This window comes from Aspergillus stella-maris (genome assembly GCF_047715825.1).
Source record: "Aspergillus stella-maris strain CBS 113639 unplaced genomic scaffold BDV14scaffold_55, whole genome shotgun sequence".
Taxonomy (NCBI): domain Eukaryota; kingdom Fungi; phylum Ascomycota; class Eurotiomycetes; order Eurotiales; family Aspergillaceae; genus Aspergillus; species Aspergillus stella-maris.
This window is the reverse complement of record NW_027396849.1, coordinates 62,627-85,660: the sequence shown is the minus strand read 5'-3', so window position 1 is coordinate 85,660 and position 23,034 is coordinate 62,627. Positions and strand designations below refer to the sequence as shown.

The 23,034-nt window shown below is 51.4% G+C and overlaps 7 protein-coding genes across 7 annotated transcripts; 5 read left to right on the top strand and 2 right to left on the bottom strand.

Moving 5' to 3' along the window:
* Positions 1-119: 119 nt before the first annotated feature.
* BDV14DRAFT_111501 (putative pantetheine-phosphate adenylyltransferase) lies at positions 120-1,766 on the top strand. Its single transcript, XM_073765694.1, has one exon. It carries the CDS (start codon positions 339-341, stop codon positions 1,557-1,559), a length of 1,221 nt encoding a protein of 406 aa, XP_073625080.1. The 5' UTR covers positions 120-338; the 3' UTR covers positions 1,560-1,766.
* On the top strand, positions 1,603-2,648 carry BDV14DRAFT_111521 (uncharacterized protein). Its single transcript, XM_073765695.1, has one exon. It carries the CDS (start codon positions 1,974-1,976, stop codon positions 2,562-2,564), a length of 591 nt encoding a protein of 196 aa, XP_073625079.1. The 5' UTR covers positions 1,603-1,973; the 3' UTR covers positions 2,565-2,648.
* Positions 2,649-3,267: 619 nt separating this feature from the next.
* On the top strand, positions 3,268-4,866 carry BDV14DRAFT_191786 (F-box domain protein; the record flags this gene model as incomplete). The annotated part of the gene is made up of 2 exons (XM_073771537.1): positions 3,268-3,625; positions 3,692-4,866. The coding sequence occupies 2 exons, from the start codon at positions 3,268-3,270 to the stop codon at positions 4,864-4,866; spliced, it is 1,533 nt and encodes a 510-aa protein (XP_073625078.1).
* Positions 4,867-5,553: 687 nt separating this feature from the next.
* Positions 5,554-10,727, bottom strand: BDV14DRAFT_191785 (putative regulatory protein Ral2; the record flags this gene model as incomplete). The annotated part of the gene is made up of 14 exons (XM_073771536.1): positions 5,554-6,461; positions 6,495-6,735; positions 6,769-7,050; positions 7,087-7,109; positions 7,149-7,366; positions 7,397-7,425; positions 7,465-7,473; positions 7,504-7,625; positions 7,665-8,113; positions 9,826-10,078; positions 10,134-10,293; positions 10,358-10,450; positions 10,530-10,638; positions 10,708-10,727. The coding sequence occupies 14 exons, from the start codon at positions 10,725-10,727 to the stop codon at positions 5,554-5,556; spliced, it is 2,916 nt and encodes a 971-aa protein (XP_073625077.1).
* A 119-nt stretch (positions 10,728-10,846) lies between these two features.
* BDV14DRAFT_179007 (MFS transporter) lies at positions 10,847-13,861 on the bottom strand. The gene is made up of 7 exons (XM_073769676.1): positions 13,179-13,861; positions 13,042-13,119; positions 12,542-12,976; positions 12,339-12,488; positions 11,970-12,278; positions 11,821-11,915; positions 10,847-11,769 (listed from the first exon to the last, which is right to left on the bottom strand). Exons 1-7 carry the CDS (start codon positions 13,726-13,728, stop codon positions 11,197-11,199), a joined length of 2,190 nt encoding a protein of 729 aa, XP_073625076.1. The 5' UTR covers positions 13,729-13,861; the 3' UTR covers positions 10,847-11,196.
* A 1,180-nt stretch (positions 13,862-15,041) lies between these two features.
* On the top strand, positions 15,042-17,013 carry BDV14DRAFT_179003 (EVE domain-containing protein). The gene is made up of 7 exons (XM_073769675.1): positions 15,042-15,117; positions 15,264-15,530; positions 15,736-15,898; positions 15,996-16,232; positions 16,295-16,312; positions 16,365-16,481; positions 16,547-17,013. The coding sequence occupies exons 2-7, from the start codon at positions 15,459-15,461 to the stop codon at positions 16,888-16,890; spliced, it is 951 nt and encodes a 316-aa protein (XP_073625075.1). The 5' UTR covers positions 15,042-15,117; positions 15,264-15,458; the 3' UTR covers positions 16,891-17,013.
* On the top strand, positions 17,014-19,398 carry BDV14DRAFT_179001 (aldehyde dehydrogenase family protein). The gene is made up of 3 exons (XM_073769674.1): positions 17,014-17,608; positions 17,663-17,862; positions 17,911-19,398. Exons 1-3 carry the CDS (start codon positions 17,370-17,372, stop codon positions 19,089-19,091), a joined length of 1,620 nt encoding a protein of 539 aa, XP_073625074.1. The 5' UTR covers positions 17,014-17,369; the 3' UTR covers positions 19,092-19,398.
* Positions 19,399-23,034: the final 3,636 nt, after the last annotated feature.

Below are 23,034 nucleotides of genomic sequence, written 5' to 3'. Positions count from 1 at the left end.
AGCGTTGATCTCCGCCAAAGCTGGAGTCGAGTCGCTGCCCCGTGATGCTGACTCAGCCAGATCTCACCACCGTAAGTCCGTAACTTTGGTAACTTTGGAGTAATTTACGGCAGCGGCGCCCTTCCTCGGCTTGTTCACTGTTACTGCTACTCCTCTTTCTTGACTTTAAATCCAGGCTTATTGCTCTGTTCTCATGCTCCCTTTTGAGTTCATCTATCAGTCCTTCTTTTGACACTCTTAAGTCTGTTATCTTTTTCACCTCAGTCCATGGTCTCTACCTCTAATACGCTCGTATCGATTCGGTGGTGAGCTTCCCCTCCATCTTCAGCTTCCCCGCGATGCCTTCAGATCGCATCCCCCCGCCATCGGCCCTACTTCTCCTGCCACCACCCCCATCCATCTCTTTCGATCACTTCAAATCGTCCTACGAAACAATATTATCTATAGTCTATTGCAACCTCCTCAAGGCGCTCAATGGTTCGAAAAAAATCGCTTCACTAGACATCGCGCTCTCGATTCCCGGACTCAAGTCGCCATCATGCCAACCGCCGAACAAGGCCTTCGCGAGCCTCCAGCGGATAGTGGAGCACACATACAGACTAATCGGGCTGGTATGCGTTGAACGAGGAATTGAGATGGAGGCGCCAGGTGGCGTTGATTCGCGCGTGATTTTGCTCGATTTTGACTCTGTTCGCAATCCGGCGATTATACCAACAACATCGCAGCGAAATGGTCCCATTGTTGACGTCAGAATGTTAGCTAGCTCTGCGCGCTTGTGGGACAACATATTTTATCCTGATACTCTGGTGGGTCAGGACCTGGCGACAACATTTAACAGCTTCTATACTCCAGCGAAGGATTCCAATGGCGGCGCACTGCAGTCAATATCAGGGATATCTCAATGGACACCGGGTGAGTTTCTGGTGGCTCCGGGGGATGCAGTTGAGTCGGCATTACATCACTCAGTCATCTTGGGAGGCACCTTTGATCACTTCCATATTGGCCACAAATTGCTACTTACGGCGACTGCATTGGTCCTCCAGCCTGCGGAAACCGCCCAGCCTGGCCAGGAAAGGATCATCCATGTCGGGGTCACTGGAGACGAAATGCTGAAGAACAAAAAGTACGCTCAATTCTTGGAGGGCTGGGATGAGCGGTGTCGAAGCACAGGGGCGTTCTTGACTTCAATTATGGACTTTGGTCCTCCGGAAACAGGGCCACCGCAAATTGAGCAAATCTATAATCCTGGGCCGAATGGAAGGGTCATGGCGATGAAGATCCGGCCTGGAGTGACCCTCAGAATGGCACAAATACTCGACCCGTACGGGCCGACCATTACAGAGGAGAATATCAGCGCCATCATTGTCTCCAAAGAAACACGATCAGGCGGCGCCGCGGTCAACACTGAACGGACCAAACGAGGTTGGCACCAACTCGAGGTGTTTGAGGTCGACGTGATTCATTCTGGGGAAGTGCCGTCGGAGGATGTAGAGAACTTCGCATCGAAAATAAGCAGCACGGACATCAGACGGCGGCGAATGGAGTTAGCAATGATATAATAATGACCCGGATAGTGTACGAATTGATACCTAGTGGCAGTGATAGTGTATGTATATAGAAGCGGTCTCTACCATTTGCTGAGCTGGGTAGTCTCTCTGAAACAACAGAACGGAGGAGTGAGATGTGATAGAGAGTCCAAGAAGGGGGTATACGTACGCCTCATCTATTTTTTCCTGGGGGCATGAACCCTGTCTGAAGGCCAGTTCCTGTGCAAAAGAGTGAGCTTTGCAGGGAGACAGACAGTCAGACACTTTGACCCTCTGACCATAATTAAACGAAGGATGACGATCCTCTGGAGAGAGCAGAGAGGGAGAGCCATTGGAAAGGGGGTGATTTAGGGTCTTATCTCGGCCGGCGTTTGGGGAAGCGCCAACTGGAGGGAGAGCAGTGGTGAGTGGTGGAAGTGGTAGTAAATGATGGCCAGTCACCTGCATCGACAAAGAATCTCTCCGGCCTTCCGCTGCAAGTTGCAACTTCCTTCTCACCACCACCCAGACCACGCGAGTCACCGGTCTCGACTCTCGCCCACCACATCCCTCAATAGGTTTAATGCAACTCGTCAGGGAGAATTCCTCGATCCGATTCTGCATGAGCTAGCTGTTGTCATTCCCGTGGTTGTTCCACAGCAGCCCCCGACATGCCAGGGGTTGGCGATGGGCTCTCCGTCAGGGCCGTCCAGCGCCAGAACTAACCCAGGGCTGGGAGCAACAGCTGCTGTTGATTCGCTTCCCTCGGCGGGGATTCGTGCAGTAGTCGAGCTCACTGCTGCAGGCATCGCAGTGTCATGTCGCATCGTCGTGCAATCGTCTCTCGAATCCTTCGCTGCCAACCACTGCTCAGTGCTCCCCGACGCTCTTGCCCTTTCCCCGCCCGTCGCGCCTCCTTCGCACCAGCCAGCAGCCCACGCCAGCCAGCGCCAGAGCACCTCCACCACTCTCCACCACCTCCCAGCCCAGCCTAGCTCTCGCCCTCTACCAATCCTTCTGCTTCCCTTCCAACCCTGACCTGCAGGTTCGTGACGGATAATCGCATGCGCTTTCAGTCATGTGACCCTAGTGTGCCAGCCCTCGTCCAATCTTCGTGCTTCGGTTGGCCCAGACGTCACGCCCTCGGCGTCACTAGAGTTTAGATAATGCTAGTGACCCTCGTCAACCTAGTCGACGGGACTGGCGATGTGGGACTTGGAACATTTCGTCAGACATGTCGATGTGCTGCAAGCGTTGTGTCTGTGGCCCGCCGCCTATTATTTGGTTCAGCTGCAGTTGATACCAGCAGCAAGCTGTGTGGCCGTTCAGACCAGAATAAAGGAAAGGCTACCAGCGACGCAAACAGAGGCAGCGGCAGACAAGATGCATTTATTCTTCAATGTATAATTTAAAAGACGCAAGTCCTTCTTTTCCTTGTTTTCCTTTCCCTCATCTGCTTCGTCTTGTTTGCTTTTTACTTATTTATCTCTGCCCTCGCTGCTCTTGCTGTCCTTCCTGCGGCTAATGCTCTGCACTCTTCCGTCGCTTCTTTGCTTATTCCTTCTCCAGATCCCTTTTATTTTTGTCCCAGCCTGCCCCCTGATTCCGCTTCTCACTCTGTGAACTTCTCGGAAGCCGTGCGGGCTCTACCACCCAGCTTCTCATTCGATCGCGCTGGTTTCCATGTGGTTGGGAGAGGCGCGAGTGGCCGGACAAGCGGCTGCCTGATTGTGCGAGAATCATGACGAAAAACCCGCTATGCATTGAGGACTTTCCAGGAGAAGTCATTGAAGCTATCCTCTCCTTCCTCGATGGCAAAGAGCCGCATTCAAGGACTTCTTCGCCCGTCAACCCGCAAGAACACTCCAGCGGAATCAATGGGCGCCCCATTCGTGCCGTCGGCGAGAGAACTGAATTGGACCGGTTTCGACTCGTCTGCAAACGCTTCTGTCGCATCAGCACACCGAGGAAATTTGACCGCTTCGATCTTCGGTTCTCGCAAGAAGGGTTTCATAAACTGGAAGAGCTTCTACGCACGCAGCTGGCCTGCCATGTCAAGTCTTTCACGTACATGGTGCGATATTCTTACCATGAAATTGGTATTGATCCCTCATATTTAGTCTCACGCTGTTGCTTATCTCAAGAACAAAACTAACATGGTATAGGCACCTGGTCGCAATTCCTCGCCGAGAATCCGAATGACCTCCCAGCCATCGAGATCCATAGAACGCGACTGCAAGACCAACTAGACATTTTTGAGAACAACCGCGATCGCAGCCTCCTACAACAGGCGATGGCTGCGTTCCTGTGTCTCCGAAAGGTGAAGCTTATTCCACTGCAGGATGAAGCAGACTCGCAACTGCTTGAGTATATACGAGTACGGTCATTGGGGACAATTGCTCTGGACTGGGAACCTGCTTGTGCTAGAGCAGTCACAAATCTTGGGTTTGCTTTGGTTTCGTCCAACCGCACTTCCGTGGACTTTTCCGGATTTCGCATTGACCCGGCGGCCATTGTGAGGCTACACCAGGTTCCGTCTAGGACACTCTCCGCACTCGGAGCCCGATTGACCTGTCTTGATATCAATTTTCATGCCAGGAGTGATCCAACAAGCTACATGGAAGAGGCCTCTCAAGCGTTCCACGACTTCTTTCTGGCGACTACAAACTTGGTCACTCTACATCTTGGGTTTGCGGGAGGCTCCGCTCCGTTGGACTTGTCGCTAGAGCAAGTTTTTCCACGCATCCAATGGAAGAAACTGCGGACATTCAGTATCAAAAACTGGCGGCTGGCCTCAGAGGAAATTATCGCTTTCATTCGCCGCCATCATCGACAACTTCATGATGTTCGTCTGGTGGACATATGCCTTCGCGAAGGTAGTCGCTGGAGAGATATTCTTTCTGTCTTGCGCGATGAAATGTCCGAGTTGGAACGCATTGCTCTTAGTGGGATAAGTTACGCCAGCCACCTTGACAACTTGCACGTCCCCAGTAATAGCAGTGGTTATGGTATGGGCGCTGGTCATGGCAGCGGAAACGTATCCGCCGGTTTCCATTCGCCGCCCCTTCCGCTGTCTATCTATGTTGACCACAACACCACTTCCACCTCACCGTCCCCTCCGCTATCCGTCCATCGCGGTGTGCTTAACACAGACTATCTGTCTTCTGAACCGTGTGGTTATACGCGTTCTTTGTTCCGTCCGTCGGTTCTAGAAGATCTCAGCAATCGATCTATAGAAAATTTCTACGATGATGGGATATATGTCACGCATGATCAGAGACGGATATGGGAGGCTTGGGTGCTTTCTAGTCCGCGCAAGGCTGCTAGAAGGTGGAACTAACTGGCAGCAAGGGACTGGGGAGAGCCCTGTGGTGCTGTGGGGCGTTTAGCGTGCTTTTCTTGGTTGCTAGTTCTCATCTGTATCTTAATGATGTGCGGCTGTATAGCTCAGGTACAGAAGGAATGTTGATCATTGATTGAGAGTATGTTATGGGAATTCCCTTCCTTCCGTGATCTGTCTCAAGAGTACTTGGATGCAAAGTAGAAGCATTGAATTTGTGGGAAATAACATAGCATTCACTGAGCCTCACTATAGTTTACAACCAAAGAATCCCAAGGGTAGAAGATACATCGAGCCCCGGCCCAGCGGACTAAGCCTCAGTCGCGCGTTTTAAATTTGTAGCGCATTCGGCTACCTAGATACGTAGGTGGCTATCACTTAGTCTTTGGCTGTGATCAGCAGCTGGAGGATGGTCACTATGTTGTAGGTAGGTAGGCATTCCGACTAGCTGTATACAGGATATATTTCTATTGTTAAGAATGAAGAAAAAACAGATTAAATCGCAAATGCAGCGAGCAGGAATTGCTCTTGGTATTGGCAATGGTATTGGCATTGGTATTGGTATATGCAACTATCATTCAATCAAAGGAACCAAATAAATAAATACCATGCAAATGATATGCAAGCGGTAGACTAATGACTAGGTAGATACTAAGAAGGTGTAGCTATCACAATCAAACCTCAAGCTCAAATAACACCCCCATCAACCTGAATCGCCGCAACAGAAGCCTGGCCCGAAGAAGGCGGCTTCGTGGACCGCTCCCTCAATCTCCGGCCCTCCATCAATCCCCTAAGACCACGCTTCTGCAACCCAATAACGCTACTCAGATCGCCCGTCCAGACTTCGATATCGCCGTGCGTGCCTCGGCGCCTCCTTGACGCGCGCGCAATCTGCTCTTCGGAGTCGGAGTACTCGTAGCTTGTTGCCGAGGCGGAGGATGTACTCGCGTTACTGGCCGAATCGTCTGTACTGCGTTGGCGGCGGTTAAAGACATTGGTGTTTATGCGGAGTGGTGGGCCGCGGGAACCGTTGCCTCCTGCACTGGATGATGCAGCGGAGAGAGCGGAGGTGCCGTGCTCTGTCTCTGAGGAGTCTGAGTTCAGGCGGGAGCGAGAGTCTGAGAGACCCATTGCGCCCGTGGCGTTCGCGAGCTCGTTGGCTGCGTGTGCGCCGTTGAGGGCTTCGAGGGTTCCGCCGGGACCGCTGATGAAGCCTGTGCCGCGGCCGCCGCCTGCTGCCATTGCTGCGGCATTGAACACGGCTGCGGCGTTGCGGCCGTCGAGGACTTGGTGGAGGCGTTCGACGATGGCTTCGAGGAGGCCGTCAACTTGGTAGGGGCGGGCGAGCTGGAGGAGGGAGCAGAGAATTTGGGGCGTGCAGAGGGGTGATTCGACGGGGGGAAGGGAGGAGGTGTAGAGGAAGAAGACGAGGACTTGGAGGGTTAGGACAGTGTGGGGGAGGTAAAGGACGCGAGGGCGAGATGTAGGTGGGAGGCTGTGGGCGGAGGGGAGTTCGAGGTTTGCGAGGAGGGATTTGGACGGGTTGTTGCTTGTGCTGGCGAGGGTTGTGGCGTTTGAGTAGGTGCTGCCGTGGTCTAGGGAGGGGGTTATCGTGATGCTGGAATTACGGCTTGGGTAGGGTGCTAGCGCGGGTCTGAGAGTCGCGGAGTCGGATGATGGGTTGTCGCATGATTCGCGGAGGAGTTGGATGAAGTAGGGGCCCCATCGTCGACTAAGGATCCGTGAGTTCACGGATATACGCTCGCCTCCTACTGCTTGAAGTTCCATATCGGCCATTTCAGGCACTGTTTGAGCAAGCCGGCCAAGCTCAGCTGATGCAGTGGTAAACGGGCGGCCGCCCGATGTGAGCTGGGCTAATTTATGCTGGAAGGATGCTGGGACTGCAGGGGCACTATGCGAGCTATAGGCAGAAGTCGGCGATGTTCTGCATGGGTTGTTGTAGAGCCCGAAAGCCTCTAGCTCAACCATACACAAATGAGTGAAGTTGATGCGACGGTGGTTGTAGTCCTCGACCAGGTTACGCTTCCGATGCCCAAGAATGACGAACGTGTTTCTTCTCGACCACAGTACACCTCGGTTCCAGCTACCATGTCCGAATACAGACCCGCCAGCGTCGATGCGACCCCATGTGAGAGTCTTCAAGTCCAGCGCCCAAAGCGCATACTCTTGTTTCGAGGAGGTAAGGTAAGTTCCACTCACAACGAAGTGACCATTGATGACGGCTCCGTTAGGGAACCGCAGGCCAGGTGGTGATGCCTGACTGGGCATAGGTTTCTCTACCAAACGGCCATCGGGTAAGCGTATTTGAAGCTCGAGCTTGACATCCAAGAAGTTGTAATTAGAGTAGATCAACATCGGACACCCTTCAACATTCGAGTCATCTGTAGGTTCCTGCGTTTCGCCCTCGGGCGAGGTGCTCCCGACGTCGGAGAGTTTCATGCCGGTCAAGGGAGCAGCTACACTTCTATACGCGCCACAGCTTCTTCCTAGAGGACTTGTGTTCGTCCACTTCAAGCTTCGGAGGTTGAACACACTGATCTGTTCGATGTATCGGTTGGTGCTGTCCTGGCCACCTACTACCACCATCTCTGCACCGCCGAAGCCATCGATATCCACGCCGATTGAGCCCTGGTGAGGGTTGGCAGACGCGGGGTTGTAGTGGATTGCAGAGCGCGGAGCAGTCGCAGAGGTGAAGTAAGCGCTGGAAGGAATGATAGTCGCGCAGTGCGCGTATCGCCCTTGAGGTGAATCAAGAGCATTGACGCGGGTCCAAGAACGGGTCGGAACGTCAAATATGTTGATATCCGACATGACAACCACCTCGGGTTGCGACTCATGCCCGCTGTTCGCCGTCTCCTTGGGAGGGCTTGTAATAGGGGACATACCGCCATAGCAAACCAGCTTGTTATCACCCAGGGCGCAGACACTGTGAAAATAGCGTGGCCGAGGAATATCACCAGACGCTTCGATCTTCGACCAGTGACGCCGAATCAGGTCCAGCTCATATATGTCCGACGTCAAGTGCGGGCGGGTCTTCGACAGGATCCGACCACCAAATACATATAACTTGTCGCCTAGGATTGTTGTAGTTGCTCCGACAAGAGGAGGGGGTTCGCGGCCGGAAGTGCGACGGACATTGCACACGAGACCCGACAGGTTGACGGGGTTCGCAGAAGACCCAGGGCCCGGTGTCCCTGGGGACACGCCAGATCCAGGATTGTCATCTCTGAACTGATCCAGGTGGCCCAGGCTCGACTGGCTTCTTGACATCATCTTGGATCAAGCGAAGCGGACGACCCTCCAACTCCAAATCCAAGCCGCAGCGGATTTATCGCAGGTCACGTCTTCCGATACCGAATGTTTGTTCAATGCACGCAGGAGCAAGGGTCGCAAGTGGTCTATTTTTAACCTAGAGCACGAAAGTAGAGGCCGGTCTTCAAGATAGAGGTGAGAGTTCTTGTAAATGTGACTCTCTTCCCCAGTCTGACGGTTAACTGTCAACTGTCAACAGCTTATCTCCGTGTGCGGCGCTAGAAAAATCTCGAAGCGACAGGGTAGCATGAGTCGTCGTAAGCAGGAACGGGCAAGGCCGCAGCGGTATCACTACCCAACAGGGAAATAAGATCGCAAGATCTTCGGTCTCGATAACTTCACGTTTAGATCGTAGCGGGCGGTTTGGCCAGGATAGGGGCGGGCGGGACGGAGGACGAAGGAATAGGTATTTGTGCTCGTGGTGGCCTTCCCCGCCGCTACTGATCCAAACAGTTGTATTTCTGAGGAGGCAGGCAGGAAGGCAGGCAGGCAGGGGTCTCGCGAGGTAGCGGCTGGATCAAAATAATTCGGAGGATATATTCGTTCTCGCGAATGTCGGGTGGTTCTGTCTTGAATTCGGTGAATTGGGTTGGGGTGCCTGGCAGCCGCAAGGAGAGAGTAAGTGGTGGTGTGCTCAACGATCCAACCACCTGTGACAAGCCCGAGGGATTAGCGAAGGGACCACGGGAGCAGGATAAAGAAACAGCAGTGAGAGCGACAAGCCTCCTAGCAAACTGCGTTGTCGTACTTGTACCTGGAGGGCGTGCGGATCCCTTTTCGAGGCGGTGTCTGACTCGACGGGGAAGGGTCGAAGTTGTAAGGCAATGGTGGAGAAGGACTGAGACCGTTGGACGATGTTCTCAACTATTGACGCCAATCTGAGACTTGACAGGTGAGGCTGAAAACGCCAGCACAAAAAACGAATCCTCAATTATTTGGCCATCAATTATTACAGACTACTTACTACGCGCAGACAGACAAGACTGGGCTACACAGTCTCAAAGTTACCCTGGCGTAGTATATACCTCAGCATTGCAGGTTCCCCTGTCACTGTCAGGAACCATTAACGCCCTGAAGACTGCTTAACGATAATAACAGGGCCACTATTGTGCATTTTTCAAGCGGGGTCTCTACGCTGAGCAATCAGTGGGCTGCCTTTGCTAGAATTTTCTGCAATTGTGGACGGTCTTATGCAAGGTGACGAGTTCGTTTTCTTTCTGCTTTTTCTCGCCCCAGTTCGCTTCAACTACGCCACATTAATGTATATTATATTGTTTTATAGCCTTGACCCCCAAAGCTGGGGCCTAGGCTTGGACATGAATCGTACGCAATACGCAAATACGCACGTTTCAGAAGTCGATAATACTTAGATCGAGCATTGTTGATGCTGGAAATGCAACATATTTGGTCATATATCATTAGGTATCAAGAAAGATTTACATCACTCGTTAAAGTGCATTTCCTTTTGCTGCTCCAAGAATGTCCAGAATTATAACATCCAAGGTCACAGTTCACCATCCTTGCCCCCAATTTACTGCTTGAGGTTGGTGAAGCGGAGGTAACTAAGCAAGATGTTAGCATTGCTTTCATACTTGAACAAAACCTTCAGTGTTGGGATGAACTCACGGCTTGACAATGCGGACATCGCCGAACTTCTGCTTAGCATCCTCAGTGGAGACGGGAGGAGGAATGACAACGTCGTCACCGGGGAGCCAGTTGATGGGGGTGGTTACACCGTGCTTCTCGGTGGTCTGGAGGGCGTCAATGACACGAAGGACCTCAGCGGTGTTGCGGCCGGTTGAGGCAGGGTAGGTCATGATGAGGCGGATCTTCTTGGCGGGGTCGATGATGAAGACGGAACGGATGGTAAGAGCCATGCCTGTTAACCACTCATTAGAAGGGGCTTTGAACTATGCCGTCGAATCTCGACATACCCTTGGAGTCAATGTTGGTGGTGTCCTGGTAGTCGACCATGTCGAACTGGTGGGCGATCTTGCGCTCAGGATCGGAGATGATGGGGAAGGTGAGCTTGGAGCCGGTGACCTCATCAATGTCCCTGATCCAGGCCTTGTGGGATTCGGTGCCGTTGGCGCTCTAGATACGGAAGTCAGTACTTCTGTCCATACTCTCACGGTCCATGTTGGACGTATGCACTTACGAGACCAATCAGCTTGACGCCACGAGCAGCGAACTCGGGCTCGAGCTTGGCGAAAGCGCCGAGCTCGGTGGTGCAGATGGGGGTGAAGTCATCCTGCAGTGCGGGGAATTGTTAATACTTCTGCCTTCCGATACGGTTCTTGGTGCCAATTGAATGGTGTGATGTCACTCACGGGGTGAGAGAAGAGGATGGCCCAGCTGTTGCCAATGTAGTCGTGGAACTTGATGGGACCGTTGGAGGTGTCGGTCTCGAAGTTGGGGGCAACGGAGCCGAGACGGAGGCTATAAAGAAGCTCAAATCAGTTCACATTGCTCAAGTATAGTAGAAGATGCAAGTATGGGGAGACATACGGAGCACGCTCTTCAGCCATTGTGATGGTAGGTTGTTGTGAGATAGGTGGTAATGGAGGAGGGTGGTAGTTTAGGATGTAATTAAGCAAAAGAAAAGGAGAGGAACAGCGGAAGAAGCTTCTAGTAAATAAATATAGGAGGACCCTGCTATGCCTCGCTGCCCCTCGATGAGGTTACCCCTCCATCTTGCTCCCCTCGATCACGCAATCTACCGACCGCCTGCCCAAAGCGCATAACGCTGGCACCACCCCAAGCGGCGCCCCCACTTGGAGAGCTTGAAGGGTTCGCGGGTCGAAGTTCGGGGACCTGCACGGCGTTTGGTTCGAGGCCATGGGCGCCCCTTCATTGGGTCGTGTCTCCCTGCTCTCTTTAATTTACCTACCACTGATCCAGTTCTTTATACTGTCACTATCGTCGTACACCTACCCTCAACTTTCTCAAGGAGTTTGTGCATTTTTTCTTTCCTAGCTATACACGACTCTTGTCCATTCACCCCTGTCGGTCGATTCCACTCGGCAAAAGCATGGCTCGGCCGACAGTTCGAACCAGTGGCCAATGGAGATGTCTGCCGATGGCGCAATATGTTCGCATCATCACCCCAATGAATTTTTCCATCGCTTGGGTGAGGGGTGTCATGGTTGATGAAAACGGAACCCAGGCACAGGTAGGAACCGTAGTGTTGCCCATTCCGGGGAACCAGTCATCAGGAGACAGGGGAATATCTGAAGAGGCTGAAAGCTCAGTGCTTGGCATTCGAGGTTGTCTAAGTCTATACAGAACAGGTTCGTCTGTACGTAGATCGAGGTTGAAGTTGTTGAACCCTGTTTTCACACGGGTCTCGTTCACCTCCAGGTGTCGATGCTTGGTGGAATACAGAGTTGAATTTGAGGCTCGACCGTGACCGAAACTAGCGATCAATCGTGATGCATGATTTCCTATATTCAATGAGCTCGGGCCAGTCAGACAGCAAAGCTGATAACTTACACTGGCAAATTTGCTTCGCGCGCGAATCTTCGGACCGAAGAAGACTAATACCCATGGTACGATTGTCAATAAGATGCCCTAGTCAGCGCGTTAGTCCCACCCATATCATCTTAAGACGGGCTACCTTACAATCCCTCCTAGCAAACTGCAGGCAGCTGGATAGCCGAGATTGGTGAACATCGCATTTGTCACCAAGGGGAATATGCCTCCAAGGATATTGCGGCCTGAGACATATCAGCATCCGTTGTCTGAGCTTGATTTGAGGAAGGGAAGCGTACAGAAAGACTGAGCAGCAATGGCGGAGCTGGCGTATCGGTGATATGTATCAGCAAGGTAGTTGAAGGTGGCCAAGTATATGGACAAGATGCCTATCGTTGAACAACCGAGAGCGATAGTCGGGACAATCCAAGGGATTGAGGAATAAGATGTCCACCCAAACCAGAACAGGCCAATCGGCATCAGAATCGACTCGACACATGTGAAATACAGACGCCCTTCTGGTGTACTCGACAGCTTCCCGAATCGTGCAGCGATCTTCTCTTGGCCTAGGCTTACTGCCGTCGCTATAATCGAGGCAACGGAGACCGCTATCATGTCAAGTTAGCTAAGCGCCCACGCTGGTAATAGTAACCGGCGGAGAGTCAAACCTGAGAAAACTGCCCCGTTCTGCTCAACACTGAAACCATGATTTGTCGAGAAGACAAGAGGGACTGCACTGAACTTGAGGTACAGAATGGCCCAACTGAATGCAACCCATAATGAAAAGAAAAACACCACGGGTTCAGTAAAAAGGAGATCTTGCAGTGTGATTATTAGCAATGGCGAATCGAAAACCGCTGGGGATACGTACGAAATGGTCGATAACATGAGATGGATATCATTTTTGCCAAACTCTCGCGCTCTTCGTCGCTTTTGACCTTCCATCTAACTCGCTGGATATTTTGTTTCTCTGAGAAATCATTCGAATCGAATACCACGCCGTAGTAGCCAGCCTCTTCAAGTGCATCGTAAAACTTGTTGAGTTTCCTCGCCTTCCTGCTCAAGAGTACGCTTCCACGAGTCTCCTTTAGGAAGAACCACAGGATAAGGAGGAACACCGCAGCGGCGATTGCCTGGGAATAGTATATCCACCGCCAACTCACGCGTGCTTGGATGAAACCACAAATCAGCGGACCCAAGCCTGTCCCAAATAGGACAGATCCGGCGAAGTACGACATTGGTGCATTCCGATCCTCTGCATGGTAGATGTCGCTGATGACTCCTCCGACCATGGTTGAAAAGGTAGCTGTGAGAATAGAGTAAGTAAATAAAGGTTCCACATGTGCAGAATTACGAGGGAAAGCCACATACATCCACCAATACCTAGAAAAAATCTCGCAACAAGCATCCCAGCAAATGACTCGGTCACGCCGCAGCCAATAAGGCAAACTACTTCTTATTAGTCCTAACTCAGCCACTCAAGGCATCCAGTGCAGTCCAGGACTCACCCATAAAAACCAGGCCACTGATAACAAAAATTGGCCTCCTGCCATTGATCTCCGAAAAAGGAGCCAGGACCATCGGGGCAATACCAAACCCCAAACAGAACAAAGTGATACCGAGGTTGTATACAACTCTGCTTACACCCCACTTTGCCGTGAGTTCGTCTGCTGGAGGTGTATACTCACCGGCTGCGTACGCGGACATGGCCGTAACGCCGCAGGAAATTGCAGTGACCACGGATTTGCGCCATTCTGGCCAGAGGAACGGCGAAGCGTACTGGGATAGATCTGGGGACGGCGGTGGAGCTGGCTGGCCGGACTGCGGGGAAGAGAGACCCACGGGGTGTGGTAAAGGAGTATCGAACGTGAGGTATAGATATTTTATTGCCGATTGTGAGACATCGCCCCCAGATGCACATCCCGTGTCTTGATCCCGTTTGTCTAGAATCATTGTGAAGCTGCCGTGCTTATCATCGGCCTTCTGTCCGAGTGCCGAAAGCGATTGCCGAGAGCCCTTCTCCGTGCGCAAATCCCAGCAAGGCGCTGTGTCTATCATTAGAGATGTCGAATGAAGACCAAGTCAGAGGATGAAGGAGAACTTATACCTCGGGGAAAAGAGGAGAAACAGAGATCTTATTAAGCCTTTTAGCCTTCAAGAAGGATCATCGTTATTGCCCCAAGCTGTAACGTAAATCCCGGGCGAAAGGTAGTTTTTGCACCCGCCTCAACGCGTTTCTTAACCTTAACTTTTAACAATTATCATGCCACGAAAAGCGCGTTAAACAAATTAAAATTTGGTTAAGCAAGAGGGCTGGATTAAATATACAATTCAAGATCTTAAAAATAGAAGATTTTGAAAAATTGCGCCCGCGGCGCATGCCTATAATATTCATTCAAATACACTCCAAGGAAGACTTAATGGCCGTTATTCTCTAGCAGAACTTCGCAACCATTAACATAGGCTATCCCTACGTCAAGAAGAGGCCTTGGTAGGCTGGATAGTATCACTAGATATTTGTGGAGCAGCCCCAAGGCCCTCGCGCGTTTATAAGATGGCCCAACTTACGGAGTACTCTTCCAACTTTAAAGAGATGTAGCCGCGCTCCACCAAAGTGTATAAAGTATAAAATACAAGGCCATAAGAGAACAAGCTGTCATGTTTCTAAAAATCTTTAGTTTAAAGGATATAATTAAAAATTAATAAAGTTATCTAAATCAAAAGTTTGTATAGCAATAGGCGGGTGCAAAAACTACCTTCCGCCCGGGACGCACCTACCGCCCGGGATTTACGTTATGGTGGTTGTAAGCCGAGTTGCAATTCTCCAAACTTGGCTCTTCCACGTGGAGACGGCTTTTCGCGGAAATTCCGCTACATGAGTTGGAGTTGGACACTTGATTGGTTGTGCAGGACTCGTCAAACTGCTGGCGCTTGTGGTTTGCATCGACTTGGATGGTTTGCAATGGATGAAGCATTCGCATTAGTTGATATGAAAACGAGATAACCGCGGTCATCGATAAAGGCCGTTTCGGAGATGGTCTGGATCCCCCGAAGCTTAAGCGTAGCACGCTAATCATCCTGCTGCAAGTGAAGGCTGGTCTCGGAAAGTTAATGCTTTGTATGGTTCCCTCACGATAACGGCTCGAGAATCATGAATGAATCAAGAAGAGAGGAACCTACGTCTTACAGCTGAGCCCACCCACTAAGAAGAAAGCTACGGCGGATGACTGGAAGTTTTTGTACAGCGTAACCAGGTGAACCTGGCAGCTCAGGTCTGTACAACAACAGAGCAATAGTACAGATCACATGATGATCTTCCGGAGGCCCACAGCGACCGACTCGCGTTCGGGGACAAGCTCCCGCGTCGTTGCGTCCTGGCCAAACCAGAGCTCCAGACTCAAGTTCAGCCTGGTCACTTCTCCTTGCTTCTCCAGGAAACCGGTGCCGGTGAGTATCTCCGTCTTTATTCCCTGTTCATCATCTACAACAAATTTGGCGAAATTATGCGAAGCGATCACTTTGGGCTTAGATGCTCTCTATTCAAAACAATTAACGCGGATATGGAGACCCAGACTAACGACTCAGCTGTCCAGGCGCGTTGACGACTTCGAGCTTTTGTTTGCCTCAACGACATCCATTCTTTTTTATTATTGACTTACCCGGCCATCTCCATCGCTCGCTTACATTCCGTTTATCTCCTACCTCTTCTTTCCACGAGACCGGCTCATTTACGCTTTTCGTACATTTGATCACCAACTCTCGTCACCATTTCGTTCTTTTCATCTATCATGGCGCTCGGTAGGAAGCGCAAGTCGGAGAGCGTATCAGCCGCTGGCGAAGCCTCTACACCGTCCAAGAGGGTAAGTTATTTTGTTGGTATACTTCGCGTTCTTCCATCCGGCGTGAGCTGTACACTCTGACATGACCCTTGACTGCCCAGCAATTATCTAACGTTCTTCACTCCTTGGGAACCTCACGCTTATACTCACGAAACACAGAACCGTGCTCCTGCATCGGGTACTCGTTTTTTACGGGCACAAGGCTAACTCTTCCCCCTCTACACAGGTCGCTACCGAGACTACTACCACGTCGACCCCCGCAACACCCGCGACAGGAGGAAAGAAAGGCAGGGGCCGTCCCCGCAAATACCCCGAAGGCTCGACACCTGTTCGCTCCGAAGGACCTAAGAGGGGCCGTGGCCGCCCCCGTAAGGATCCGGCAGCCACAGGTACGACTACCCCTTCCGTTGTACTCGAACTTTACTCTATTTTTCTTGGAAGGATAAAGGTCAATCGCCATCACTCATACGTCTCTAACTACTATAGGCACCCCGAAAGCGACACCTAAAGCCAGCACGCCTGGTAGAGGCAGAGGAAGGCCGAAGAAATACCCTGGTGAATCCACTCCCACAGCAGCTTCGAAGACAGAAGGAAACACCGACAACAGTGGACGATCTTTCTGGTTGATGAAGGCCGAGCCAGAGTCTCGAATCGAGAAAGGAAAGGATGTGAAGTTTTCCATTGATGACTTGCGCAATGCTAAAGAACCAGAGCCATGGGATGGTACGTTCTGCCCCCCAACATTCCTGATACCCGTTCATTGACTGACTATGGACTCCATCTAGGTGTACGCAACCCTGTTGGTGAGATTGCCGAGTAAGCAGCGGTTCAAAAGACTTTCTCACACATATATAGCGCGAAAGCATATGACGAACATGAAAAAGGGCGACCTTGCCTTCTTCTATCACTCCAACTGCAAGGTTCCTGGTATTGCAGGTGTTATGGAGATCGTCCAGGAGCAGTCTACAGACGGTAAGCTGTTTCTTAGGTGACTGAAACATTGTCAATTCAAAAACTGACTATGGTTCAACATATAGAGACTGCATTTGACCCATCTCATCCTTATTATGACGAGAAATCCAAGCGCGAGTCACCGAAGTGGGTTGTGGTCCATGTTGAGTTCCGACGCAAGTTCGATGAGCTGGTCACTCTCAACGAACTCAAGTCTCACGCTAATGCGAAGGCGCCTCTGGAGAACCTCCAGACGTTGAAGCAAACGCGACTGAGCGTTTCGGCTGTCTCACCGAGAGAGTGGGACTTCATTATGTCGCTGGCCAAAGGTGGCGATGAGGCTGCAAAGCCCAAGGAGAACGAGTCGACAGATGAGACATCGAAGGATGATATCGAGGCCGAGGAAAAAGAAGAGCAGGACAGCGAGTGAAGAGGGTCTGATGAGAGCTACAATTGGGGCATGTCAATGATTTCAGCTCGGTGTTACCAAATTAGCGTGGGCATGATTCTCTTTCTTTTTGTATAATACTATGGGACTTCGATATTTTTTACCTCTTGCTCCTTCAGGTTTATCTTTGCGTCTCAGAGCTATCTAGAGCTCACTTAATAGAGCCGGGGAAGTGGAGATGAGGACGGGAAGATCTACCCAGTGACAGCAGACACAGCATGAACGCTTGGCTGGTGCTCTGAAGTCGACCGTGTAGAGTTGCTGAGAAGAGTAAGTCTACCCGAAAGAGGGGCCACCTGCCGCCAAGACCCGCCGCACCTGACTTATCTTTCTTTTTATCGGTCTTCATACTTCCAGCTCTACCTATCTCATCTCTGTGTCTCCTGCTCTTGCTTCTTCCTGTCCCCTCTCCAACTCTTTCTGCCCTCCCCCTCCTCCATCCCTGCAGCTCCAGTCCCTATATGTCATTCCTTTCCCCGGCCCTCCCTCGATTCCGTCTTTGTGGGCTTCGCATCTCGACCTTCTCTACCACCTTTCATTCTCGACGACAGTTTCATTCCTCACGCATCACAATGTCTGACATCACCGTTCAACTGACAGCCCCCAATGGGCGCAAGTACGCCCAACCTATTGGCCTGTTTATCAACAATGAGTTTGTTCCGTCCAAGTCCGGCGAGAAGTTCGCCACCATCAATCCTAGGTACGGGACATCTAAACACAATCTTACGTGGTATCAGACTGACCCTTAGCGCAGTGATGAGAATGAGATCACCTCAGTCTATGCGGCTGGTGAGGAAGACATTGACGTGGCTGTTAAGGCTGCCCGCAAGGCCCTTAAAGATCCCTCATGGAAGCTTCTTCCTGCCACGGATCGAGGCAATTTGATGCTCAAGCTGGCGGATCTCATTGACCAGCACAAGGAAACCCTTGCCACCATTGAAACATGGGACAACGGTTTGTATAGGCTATTCAATTTACCATAGCTGTAACTAATCTCCCTAGGCAAGCCTTACTCGGTCTCTCTGAACGACGACATGTCCGAGGTGATCAACACAATTCGCTACTGTGCCGGCTGGGCGGATAAAATTCACGGTCAAACTATCAGCACGACCCCAGCCAAGTTTGCTTACACCCTCCGCCAGCCTATTGGTGTCGTTGGCCAGATTATCCCCTGGAACTTCCCCTTGGCCATGGCAGCCTGGAAGCTGGGTCCCGCCTTGGCCTGCGGTAACACCATTGTCATGAAGCCTGCTGAGCAGACCCCTCTTAGTATTCTGTATCTTGCCACCCTAATTAAGGAAGCTGGCTTCCCACCTGGTGTCATCAACCTTGTGAACGGCCTTGGACGGGTGGCAGGAAGCGCATTGGTTACCCACCCCGATGTGGATAAGGTCGCCTTTACCGGCTCCACCATGACCGGAAAGGAGATCATGAAGATGGCTGCCGGCACGATGAAGAACGTCACTCTGGAAACAGGCGGCAAGTCGCCTCTGATCGTTTTCGATGATGCGGACCTTGAGCAGGCCGCCAAGTGGGCGCACATCGGTATCATGTACAACCAAGGACAGGTCTGTACAGCTACTTCGCGTATTCTGGTACACGAGTCGATCCATGACAAGTTCGTCAAGCTCTTCCGTGAGGCCGTGGCCACCACCAGCAAGGTCGGTGACCCATTCGCCGACGAGACCTTCCAAGGTCCCCAGGTCACCAAGGCCCAGTACGAGCGCGTCCTTTCCTACATCGAGAGCGGCAAGCAAGAGGGCGCTACCCTCGTCGACGGCGGTGTCCCCTACAAGAACGTCAAGGACGGCAAGGGCTTCTTCATCGCCCCTACAGTCTTCACAAACGTTACCGACAACATGCGCATTTACCGCGAAGAAGTCTTCGGTCCCTTCGTCGCGATCGCCAAGTTCTCCACCGAGGAGGAAGCCGTCAACCGTGCCAACGACACAACCTACGGCCTTGGTGCCGCCGTTTTCACCAAGGATATCGAGCGTGCCCACCGCGTCGCCTCGGACATTGAGGCGGGTATGATCTGGGTAAACAGCAGCAACGACAGCGATTTCCGCGTGCCGTTCGGTGGTGTTAAGCAAAGTGGTATTGGCCGTGAGCTTGGCGAGGCCGGCCTGGAGGCTTACTCTCAGGTTAAGGCCGTTCACGTCAACATTGGAACTAAGCTCTAAGCTTTTAACCGCTTTAGTCCTGATATGAACACTATTGCCTGTAAATGATGCTACCCACGATATCTAAGTCTAAATTGAAAGGACATACTTCTACCAACAAATTGACCACCTTCCCCCTCTGAAATTCTTCCAAGCAGAGTCTCTACGTTACTTCCTAACCAGCAGAACCGACGAGCCCCCTATTTCCTTGCCCTAGAACATATCCACCACCCAGAGCTCTCTAACATTCAACCCCCCTAATATCGTCCGTAGCTAGCCCTCGCCAAAAGTACCGCATGAACAAACACACTCAAACCCCAAGGGTAGCAAACTCTAGATCAGCCTCTGATTCAACCATTGTAATGTCAACGGCTTTGCCTCTTTACCTCGCCTACCTACCTGGGTACGGACTACGGACGGGAATCCTCAACTCAGCTTCATCCCGTCCTCGCCACCCGCTAACTAGCGGAGGTATGTAGAGACGGAGTACCCCTTTTAGCATATCTATATTATTCCGTTGATGTTTGTCCCGCCTCTTCCTCCTGCTATCTTTTCCCTCCAGGGCAGTCGATCATGAAACCAACCCCGGACATAATATGGGCGGGACATCCGCGGGCGTCCGCATGTACATGGGAATACTGGGCATGCGCAATCACAACGTGATCAACGGATAGTGTAAATATATATGTAGCTGAGATTATAACCGAACCACAACACAGCTCCGGCCGTAGAGACGAGACGTGCCGGGACGAGCATCCGTAGGTATATACACACAAGAATAGAGCCCAGCGTGACCTTTATTACGTATGTGTTTGTAGTTTGCGATGAGACAACCCCGGGTACGTGCAGATGAATGGGCGCTCGACAGTAATAGAACTCATGGGGCGTGATTGGGTGGCCCTCGCTACGGAGTACAGAAGTACTTGAATCTACGTGACTATGCGGTTGGCTATAAAATTATCCCGGGACACGAGGAGCGCGGCTTCTCCCGGATAAATAGGTATCCAGCAGCCAACGTGAATGCGAATGCGAATGCGAATGCGACAAGGATTATATGCTAGCTAGAGCGATTCTGTATGCAGTTGATGATAAAATTACTCCGGGTAAGCCAAGGACGAGCTCCGTTAGGTGGATCTCGGGGACGACTTGGGATGACCGAAATCACATCGTGAGCTATGCGGTTTGAACCAAAACAACCCCGGGAGTGCGCAACAGACTTCCGAAGCTAGGTACAGCTAGACGTGACTGAGCTCTCCTTGCCTATTGCCATGGTCTTAATCTGCAGTTGACGATGAAACCATCCCGAATCTGAGCAGGGGGCGTAGACATAGTAGGACTCGCGACTGAATGTGGCCAGTTGTTCCTAGCGAGTGTGAATATGCAGTCGGCGATGAAACAACCCCGAGAATATGACACGAGAATCGAGATTCATACATACTTATGGAGTCGGCGTGATCGAGCGCTAGTATCAATGTATATGCAGTTGGCGATGAAACAACCCCGAGTATCTGCGACAGGTTTTCGAATGCTCGTGGATCTGAATTAGCGCCACCGAGTACTCCTTACCAGTGCATGTGCTATGCGGATGGGTTTGGAACAACCCCCGAGGTATGAGATGGGTGCTCGTCGCTATAGAAGACTGAACGTGATCAACTGCTAGGAGGTGCATGCGGTCGGTATCGAAACAACCCCGGGAGCATGCAATGATCACCCGGAGGTGCAAGGATAGCTATAACTTGACCAAGTAACGCTCTCCTTACCTGTACATATGTCATATGCAGTTGACGATGAAACAACCCCGGGCGTATGCACTAGGCGGACACCCGCCCATGTCTTTCGAGTCTCCTCATAATTGCGACCAGCCCTACATTATGATACCTGCAGTCGGTGCTGAAATGCAAGCAAACGCGGGCGGGATGCGAGCAAACTTGCGGCCGCGGCAGCGCGCAGAAGCATCAGTGCCTGATGCTCATGTATGTGATTGTGATTGCGATGTGATACCGCCGACGGCGCAGGGCTTCGTTTCAATGCTGGCTGACTGTCGGTTGGCCGTTGGGGGCTGTCGCGGTCTGATTGAAGATTGTATCCCTGGCTGAGGATATGATTTCCTAAGTGGGTTGAGAATAGGAGCGACTGACCAGGTAGTTGTTGATTGTTTGTGCATGGGATAGGTGATCCAATCTTGTAGAAATAGAAATCGAGCACCTTCAGCTGACAGAAGAAGGAGACATCCTCAAAGTAGCCCTAATGCTGAGACAGAGTACTTTCAGGCGACATTCTGCACTCCTCGCTTTGCTACGGAGAATTCAAGCGCATATGCACGTAATCTCAGCCACATTTCCAGCCCTAAACGTTTGACCGTTAGCAATCATGTATCCGCCCCAAGCTTCCCCTTTCTCATCGACGTGCAGGAGGGCTGTCAGAGCTGAGACGAGAAACAACCCGGCCGCCTAATTTCTCTGAACGAGGCCTGGGTGGCGTATGTTTGGACGTTGTCGTGGCGAGCCCGGACCGATTGCCTTGCTTTGTTGATACCTGACGTATCTACTTTAGACTTTGGATTGAAGGCGGATTCGCGAGATGAGGCTGGGTGTTTGCTCAGAGCTGAGTTTGATGTATACACAGGCAACGGAGGGTATCTCCGTAGTGCAAAGCATAGGTACAATGAAGGCTGAGCTAGCGAATTGTCAACGAGTTGTAGACCGGACCACTTCCGGAAGTTCCAGGACCAGGTTGTTTGTCATTGGCGAAGTACCCTGTACTTGCTTTTGAAGCGACGGGACACTGAAAAGGAGGTATCTGTACAAAATCCCTGAGAAGAAGCACGAGTGCCTAACATTGTAACAAAACAGGCGTTACCGTAACTGTATCGTCGATACTAGCCAGTTACCAAGGGCAGGGCACAGTTACTAGCGGCGTGTAAGAAAGGAGCTTTAGCTGCATATTGACCCAGCTTATCATGCATGTCGAGCCATGTAAGATACGTTGTCACGCATGAAGAATTGGTCATGTGGGGGCGACTTTGTACATTCATGGCCAAAGTATTAAATATGGGCTCGTATCAGCCCGGATGCTTGCTGCGGAAAGACATCGCGTTTTCGCTGATCGGGGAGCTGTCCAGGGCCCCAGATGAACCCTCGGGTCCCTTGAGATTTCGCTTGGGACCCATTCCGGATTGAAGGATAAAAAACCTCTGAAACAAGAATGAGCAAATAGAACTGGATTCAATGATTTAGCTTTGCCCTCACCGCATTTTCCGCGTCCTTTGGTTCCAGTCAGGGGAAGGCGAAACTCACCTTGTTGGTGACGGCGTCAAGTGTCAACAGCACTGTTGGTGACATGAGGTGGAACAGTGTCCAGAATCACTACTACTGATATTAGGCTGTGTTGTTTGCCTCCTGCAGGTACTCCCCCGACCATGGCCTGCCCAAATGATGCAGATGATCATGCATGGAGGTTGAGCTGGCAGGCTCCACGTCTGCCTGGTCCGTGACAGGAGTACTAAATAGCCTTAATGGCCCGTTTATCAAGGCCACGGTCTCCTGGACCCACTATAACTGCCCATCTCTTGCTGATTTGGTAATTGATGAGCAACATCGTGGCGATCACCCCGGATAGATGAACAAAGCTGGAGCTTTGCTTGAAGATTTCCCGGAAAGTGCTCGAGAGTGCTTGACCGCTTGATTATTGTGCAGTTGTACAAGACATGCTTACAAGATTGTTTCGAGTCAGACGGAAACAGTCTAGGAGGCAAAGACTGAGGCATATTTCTCTCGCTGTGCCGAAGAGCTGTAGAACTGGACCATGCTACAAGTTTGGTTTGTCTGTAGGAGTATTTGTTTGCTTCTCTTTTCACGCACTCGACCATGCAACCAAATTGCAGATTAGAGCGTCATGAGGCGTCGGAGAACGGGTGATCAATGCAGCAGAATGCATTTGAACAGCTGTATGTCAAAAGGCTGGA

What these genes read in the sequence shown, in the direction of transcription:
- BDV14DRAFT_111501 (XM_073765694.1), top strand. Translation starts at nt 339, where the DNA reads ATGCCTTCAGATCGCATCCCCCCGCCATCGGCCCTACTTCTCCTGCCA.
- BDV14DRAFT_111521 (XM_073765695.1), top strand. Translation starts at nt 1,974, where the DNA reads ATGATGGCCAGTCACCTGCATCGACAAAGAATCTCTCCGGCCTTCCGC.
- BDV14DRAFT_179007 (XM_073769676.1), bottom strand. Translation starts at nt 13,728, where the DNA reads ATGATAGACACAGCGCCTTGCTGGGATTTGCGCACGGAGAAGGGCTCT. An exon ending in CATTGCTGCTCAGTCTTTCT is followed by an intron (nt 11,916 to 11,969) that starts GTACGCTTCCCT and finishes GATATGTCTCAG; the next exon opens with GCCGCAATATCCTTGGAGGC. An exon ending in GCAGTTTGCTAGGAGGGATT is followed by an intron (nt 11,770 to 11,820) that starts GTAAGGTAGCCC and finishes CGCGCTGACTAG; the next exon opens with GGCATCTTATTGACAATCGT.
- BDV14DRAFT_179003 (XM_073769675.1), top strand. Translation starts at nt 15,459, where the DNA reads ATGGCGCTCGGTAGGAAGCGCAAGTCGGAGAGCGTATCAGCCGCTGGC. An exon ending in CCTCTACACCGTCCAAGAGG is followed by an intron (nt 15,531 to 15,735) that starts GTAAGTTATTTT and finishes CCCTCTACACAG; the next exon opens with GTCGCTACCGAGACTACTAC. An exon ending in CCAGGAGCAGTCTACAGACG is followed by an intron (nt 16,482 to 16,546) that starts GTAAGCTGTTTC and finishes TTCAACATATAG; the next exon opens with AGACTGCATTTGACCCATCT.
- BDV14DRAFT_179001 (XM_073769674.1), top strand. Translation starts at nt 17,370, where the DNA reads ATGTCATTCCTTTCCCCGGCCCTCCCTCGATTCCGTCTTTGTGGGCTT. An exon ending in TTCGCCACCATCAATCCTAG is followed by an intron (nt 17,609 to 17,662) that starts GTACGGGACATC and finishes CCCTTAGCGCAG; the next exon opens with TGATGAGAATGAGATCACCT. An exon ending in CATTGAAACATGGGACAACG is followed by an intron (nt 17,863 to 17,910) that starts GTTTGTATAGGC and finishes TAATCTCCCTAG; the next exon opens with GCAAGCCTTACTCGGTCTCT.